The 6,794-nt window shown below is 55.3% G+C and overlaps 1 protein-coding gene across 1 annotated transcript; it reads left to right on the top strand.

The window, feature by feature from the left end:
- The first annotated feature begins 1,413 nt into the window (after positions 1 to 1,413).
- KCNK15 (potassium two pore domain channel subfamily K member 15) lies at positions 1,414 to 6,278 on the top strand. Its single transcript, XM_069496494.1, has 2 exons — positions 1,414 to 1,696; positions 5,569 to 6,278. Exons 1-2 carry the CDS (start codon positions 1,414 to 1,416, stop codon positions 6,276 to 6,278), a joined length of 993 nt encoding a protein of 330 aa, XP_069352595.1.
- Positions 6,279 to 6,794: the final 516 nt, after the last annotated feature.

The following is a 6,794-nucleotide window of genomic DNA, read 5'->3' as shown; positions in this document are numbered from 1 at the left end:
TCCCGCAAGAACAGGCTGTGCTCCCAATCCCACTGTCTCCACACCTCTTCTCAGGCCCTTCTGGGCTGCAGGTCCTTGGTGCCCCACCCACCCCCACCCTGAGACTCTAGAGGTTTCTGTCCTCTGAAGTCTGAGCAGAAATCAGAATATCAAACTTGCTGATGTTGTTACTAAAAATAAGGCTGAAATCGCAGTGCCAGCACCCTGCTTCTGGGCCACCAAGCTCCATCCTGCTTCTTGGGGAATGACAGGATCCAAGGCCCCCTCTAGCAGGCACTGGGCTCTAATTCTGCCTGGTAACTGAGGCCGGGCAGGCACAGGGTCTGATGTCCCTATAGGCCCTGGCACCGGCTCGCTCGTGATATCTGCAACAGTGGCCCGCACTTCTAGACAAGCCCCTAGGGCCAAGCACAGTTCTCAGGCTTCACGTCTATCGGCTCATTTAATCCTCAGAACCGCTGTATTAGTCCCCTGCTGCTGTAATGAATCATTACAAACAGCGGCTTAACGCGAATTTATTACGCTCCAGTTCTACAGGACGCAGGTCTACACTGGTCTCCCGGGGCTAAAACCAAGGTGTTGGCAGGACCGCGTTCCTTTCTGGAGGCTCTAGGGAAGAATCTGTTTCTTTGCCTTTTCCAGATTCCAGAAGGCGCCCGATTTCCCCCTCTTGTGGCTCCTTCCTCCACCTTCAACACCAGCAACGTCAGGCTGAGCCCCCCTCAGGCTGCCATCCCCCTCTTCCCATTATAGGGACGCTGGGATTACCCCGGGCCACCCAGAGAGTCCAGGATAATGTCTCTTCTCGAGGTCAGCTGATTAGCAACCTTAATTCCACCTGCAGACTTAATGCCCCTTTGCCTGTAACCTAAAGTAGTCACAGGTCCCAGAGGGCGTGGGCGTCTTTTGGGGAGCGGCATTCTGCCTCCCACAGCTCCTTATGAGATAGGATTTTTTTTACCCCATTTTAATGATGGGGAAACTGAGGCATCCCATCCTTTACTAGGGTATGAGCTCTATTTACACCAGGAATGTCGTTTGCACCAGTAGGTGCTTGGTAAATATTTGTCAGGTGACTGAGTGAAGGAATCAATGAAGGATGGAAGGAATGACTTGGCCAAGGCCACAGGTCTTCTGTGGACCCAGGCTCTGGGCCTTTGCTCCAGATGTCACTGCCTCCAGACACTTTAGTCCCGGGACCCCAGCCGGTAAACTAAGGCAGACGTGCGGGAGGCGGGCTCTGCGGGAGGCGCCTCCCCCGCCCCGCCCCCGCGCCGAGCCCCGCCCCCGGGTGCCCCGGCCGCCCCCCCCCCCCCCCCGCCCCCTGCGCCCCGTGGCCCGGCGGGCGGAGCGCGCGGCGCGAGGGAGCGGACCCGCCGTCGGGGCGCACGGAGCGGCCGGGCGGGCGCCGCGATGAGGAAGCAGAGCGCGCGCACGGCCGCGCTCATCCTGTGCATCGTGTCCTACCTGCTGGTGGGCGCCGCCGTCTTCCACGCGCTCGAGTCCGAGGCGGAGAGCGGCCGCCAGCGGCTGCTGGCGCGGAAGCGCGGCGAGTTCCGGAGGAAGTACGGCTTCTCGGCCGAGGACTACCGCGAGCTGGAGCGCCTGGCGCGGCAGGCGGAGCCGCACCGCGCCGGCCCGCAGTGGAAGTTCGCCGGCTCCTTCTACTTCGCCATCACCGTCATCACCACCATCGGTGAGCCGCGCCGTCCCGAGCCGCCCGGGGTTGCAGCCCCACCTCTGCCCCTGCCCCGCTGAGTGACTTTGGACCGGTCGTTTCGGCTCCCTGAGCCTCACTTGCCTCCCTCTGTCGAATGGAGCCGGGAGGAGTCAGTAAGTCGAATTTGCCAAGAGGCTGACCTGGGAGTGCACAGACAACGTCCCAGGGGCTGGGAGACCGAGTGGCTGGAGCTGTTTCCTTACCTGCTTGCCTCCCGTTAGCTGTGTGACCTTAGACAGGTTGCTTAACCTCTCTGAGCCACGGTTTTCTCCGCTGTAAACTAGGAGTGCTGATAGGTCTTATCTCAGGGATGTGGTAAGATAATTGTTATCAAGGAGATAGTATATGCAGAAAGTTTTAGCACAGGGCCTGACACATAGAGAGCAGTACAAAAGAAAATTGATTTTTGCATTATAATGGTGATTATTCTGTTACCCCATGAGAACGAGGACCTAGTCTGTCTTAGTCACTGCTGTATGGCCAGTGCCTAGTGTGTAATAGATGCTCAATAAATATTTGTTAAAGGAATGACTGATTATCACAGCTTTGGACCTCACCCTCGGGGATCCAGAGCATTTCCTCTGTAGCATCTGGACCGCCAGCTGTTGCCATGACTACCGTCTGGCCGGTACCTGCTGAGCCTCCGCCTGGGGAAACAGGAAAGGAGAGAAGCAGGCTCTGCGGGGCTCTAAGCGTGGTGCCAGCCACACTCCTGGGCTCCAGCTGTGGATGTCCAGGAAACCCCTCGGGCTTGGACCGCCAGCCTGGAAGCCCGTGCTTTGGGGGAAGTTTGTCCATAATACTCTTGCCACTGACTGTGAGCTGTGGGCTTTTCGGTGGAGTTAAAAGCACAAGTTCTGAAGTTACCTAGACTGGAGTTGTTTTTTCATCTCTGTTGCCACGTGCCTTCTCCAGCGATTGATTGTGCCTCTCTGAGCCCTGATTCCTCAAAGGCAAAATGCAGTTGTTCTCACCTCATTGGGTGGTTGCCAGGTTTAAATGAGGCCAAGCATGAAAAAGGCTTGGCATAGTGTCTGACGCTAAGCAGGCACTACTAATTAGTAATAATAATTCATTATTTGTCAACTGTGGTCCCAGCTCTCATTCAGCCCTTTTGCCCCTCCTGTCCCCATGGGCATCCCTGCGTCCCTAGCTTGGCTTAGCCTGAGACCCTCCTTGTCACCAGGCCGATTGGTATAGGACTCCATCCCCCTCTTCTGTCTGCCCTTCCCCACATGCTTCGGAGACTTCCCAGATGGGTTTGGCCTCCTCTCCTGGCTTTTCCCCTCTGACATGCGTTTGAGAGTCTGGAGTAAGTAGAAACAAGTTTTGGCTTTCTGGCCACTTGGGGGCGCCACCACCTGCTGTGTGGACCATCTGCTTAAGCCAGCCTTGCAGAGCCAGTGGCCAGGGCCCAAGAGTCTTGAGTTCTGCTTGGCTAGAAGTGTGGCACTGAGAAGCAATGAGGACAGTGGTTAATGGCTCAGGCCCTGTGACCTTTGGGCAGCTTCCTCCCTCGGAACTTAGTTTCCTTATCTGTAAAATGGGGATAATATCATCTTATATAGTCACTGAAAGTGTTAAATAAGATAATCCATGTAGAGTACCTAGCACATTTAGTTATTATCATTATTCATTTCACTCTCTGCCAAAACCTGTCATAGCCCCAAACAGCTGACAACAGCACTTCCTGGCCTCTTCTTTCTAAAGAGGCTCCCCTGTCTCACACTAGCATGCCCTTCAACTTGGTTTGATTTAGTAAACTGTCATTGAGCCTGTAGTCTGTGTCAGGCTCTGTGCCAGGCAATGGTGATTGGGGCCATAGAGAAGTGACCACCATGGTCCCTGCCCTCAAAGAGCTCAAAATCTGATGATGGGCAGATTCCCCGCCCCCCATGCCCCACCAAATAATAGGGGCCATGCAATCAAAATGTGGAAATGGAGCCATAGGTCCTTCAATACATATATTGGGTTGATGTTATGAATGTTATATAGCACATACGCACACTTCACAGGGCACAAAAGGGTATAAGATGAAAAGGAATTCTCCCTCCCATCCTGTCTCTCAGCTCATAAATTCCTCTCCCTGGATCAAATACAGTTACCAGTTTCTCATCCTTCCAGATATATTCTCTGCCTGTATATATATTTTTAAAACGTGCACATTATATAGACATTATATTATATACACTGTTTTGCCTCTTGCTGTTTTCACTTAATATATTTTGATGATGTTTTTATATCAGTCCTTAAAGAGCTGCACCATCTTTTTCGTGGCTGTATAGAAGAGTTTCTCAACCTCGAACTACGGACATTTTGGGCTGTGGGAGGCTGTCCTGTGCATTGCAAGATCCCTGGTCTCTACCCTCTAGATTCCAGTACAACACAGCACCACTCCCCACCCCCGTTTGTGACAACTAGAATGTCTCAAAATATTGCCAAATGTCCCCTTGGGGCAAAACCACTCCCAGTTGAGAACTGCTACTGTGCAGTATTCCATCATTTGGATGCACCACAATTTATTTAACCAGGCCCCCACTGATGGACACTTAGGTTGTTTCTGATATTTCCTATGACCAACAATGCTGCAGTGAGCACCCACGTGCATAGACATTTCACACATGCATGTATTTTGGAGGCTAACTTCCCAACGGTGAAACTGCATAGGTCAAAGGGTTTGTATATTTTACTTTTTGGCAGATGGGGCCAATCTGCTAGAGGAGGCAATTCTGTTGGAGAAGATCCACCTGACTTTTCCTCGGGTGTGGGCCCCTTGGAGAATACCATGAAAACTATTGCTCTTCTCTCCAAGAAAAGGCACATATCCACTCATTCCCCGGCGACAGCATGACGCTCCAGGACCCAAGGAAGCCCAGTCATGTTTAGAGCCCCTACAACAGTGGAGGGGACCCAGTGAAGAGTCGCCACACCAGACTGAGCCAGAACCAACAGGTGTTTGGCGAGGGCTGGCCGAAATGTGGAAGGGCAGGCAGAGACTGGGGGTGGGGAGAACAGGGCAATCCAGGAGAGGAAAAAAACTTGAAAGAAAAGGCATGTGGAGGTGGGACTTGCTGGTTGGGGAAACAACCGGGGTGTAGCTGGAGCGTGCGGATGTACAGAGAAGGGGGTGAAGCTGGAGGGGTGGGAGGTTGTTCAGGACGGAGCTTGGACACCATGTGAGAACTGGGACCTTACCTGTGGGTACTGGGAAACAGGAAAGGTTTTGCTTCCCCCCCCCCCATCAAGGCATAATTTACATGCAGTAAAATTCACCATTTTTTTTGAGTGTACACTTCTGTGAGTTCTGACAGGTGAATACCTGTTGCGTACCTGCAGCCATGATCAAGACATTTCCATCACCCCCCAAAATGCTATCATGCAATTGCATGTCATGCAATTGACAGGGAAGTAGTTAACCTCTCTCCCACCCTGAGTGACTGGCAACCACGGATTTGTTCTCTGTCCCTATAGTTTTGCTGTTTCCAGAATGTCATTTAAATGGAACCATGCAGTAGGTAAAGGCTTCTGAGTTTCCGCTCAACACAATACATTTGAGATCTGTCCTTTGTTACTGGAGGTAACAGTAGTTCATTCCTTTCTGTTGATGAAAAGAATTCCATTGTTTGGATGTACCACAGGTTGTTTATCCATTCCCTAGTTGAAGGATATCTGGGTAGTTTGCAGTTTGGGGCGATTAGGAATAACCACGCAAGGTTTGAAAGCTGGGAAATGACCTAGCTAGAACTAATATTTGAAGACGCTCTGCGGGCCCTGAGGATGGGGAGGGACACCTGATATGAGATGGAGCTGGGCACTCACCAGCCGTCCCCTCCGCTCTCCCCGCACAGGGTACGGCCACGCTGCACCGGGCACGGACTCGGGCAAGGTCTTCTGCATGTTCTACGCGCTGCTGGGCATCCCCCTGGCGCTGGTCACCTTCCAGAGCCTGGGCGAGCGGCTGAACACGCTGGCGCGGCGCCTCCTGCTGGCGGCCAAGCGCTGCCTGGGCCTGCGGCGGCCGCGCGTGTCCACCGAGAACATGGTGGTGGCCGGGCTGCTGGCGTGCTCCGCCACCCTGGCCCTCGGGGCCGCCGCCTTCGCGCACTTCGAGGGCTGGACCTTCTTCCACGCCTACTATTACTGCTTCATCACCCTCACCACCATCGGCTTCGGCGACTTCGTGGCGCTGCAGAACGACGGGGCGCTGCAGAGGAAGCCGCCCTACGTGGCCTTCAGCTTCCTCTACATCCTCCTGGGGCTCACGGTCATCGGCGCCTTCCTCAATCTCGTGGTCCTGCGCTTCCTCGCCGCCAGCGCCGACGCCCCCGAGCGCGTTGACCGCGGCGCCAGCCCGCACCGCCCAGGGGCGCCCGAGAGCAGCCGGCCCGCCCGGCCCGGCCGCGCGCCCCGCCCCGGGGGCTCCGCCTCCGTCGCCCACCGCGTGCACCGGCTGGAGACGTGCGCCCGCGACAATCTGGGCTTCTCGCCCCCCTCCAGCCCGGGGGCCGTGCGCGGCGGCGAGGCAGACAGGCCCCGGGCCCGGCGGAGGTCCATCTGACAGCGCTACCCCGGCCCGGTGGAACTCGGAATGGCAGGGGCGGCGTCACCTCCCAGGGCGCCCTCCCCAGGGCTTGGAGAGGGTGAGGGGCCCAGTGCTGTCTTCCGCCAGGAGCAGCTTCTCATCACCTTCTGTGGCTAGTCCCCTCCCCCCTCTCCAGAAATATACTGAAGTCGCATCACAAGCACGCGCCAGACTTTACAGCCACCCTGCAGGAGCAAATCCCTCTTCTGTGTGAAGAGCCTGGTTTTCCGTGTTGTAGGAGAAATGCACAACTTTCAACCCCGGGATCCTCATCGGAATCGGTGAGGCCAGATGCTCAGGCTTCCAGCAGCGCTGGGAACAGAGATGGGCCGGTGTGGAGTGAAATTGGCCCCCGTGTGAACGATTGCTCCTCACCCCGTAAAGCTGATGCTTTGTCCCTGGCCAGCCCCACTTCGGGATGAGGGGGGCCTTGCTGACATGACACCCACTGTCACTGGGCCACCTGGACACAGCCGAATGCTGTGGTACAAG

This window comes from Eulemur rufifrons, chromosome 20, assembly GCF_041146395.1.
Source record: "Eulemur rufifrons isolate Redbay chromosome 20, OSU_ERuf_1, whole genome shotgun sequence".
Lineage (NCBI taxonomy): Eukaryota > Metazoa > Chordata > Mammalia > Primates > Lemuridae > Eulemur > Eulemur rufifrons.
The sequence above is the reverse complement of the archived record's forward strand: the minus strand, read 5'-3'. Positions and strand labels throughout refer to the sequence as shown.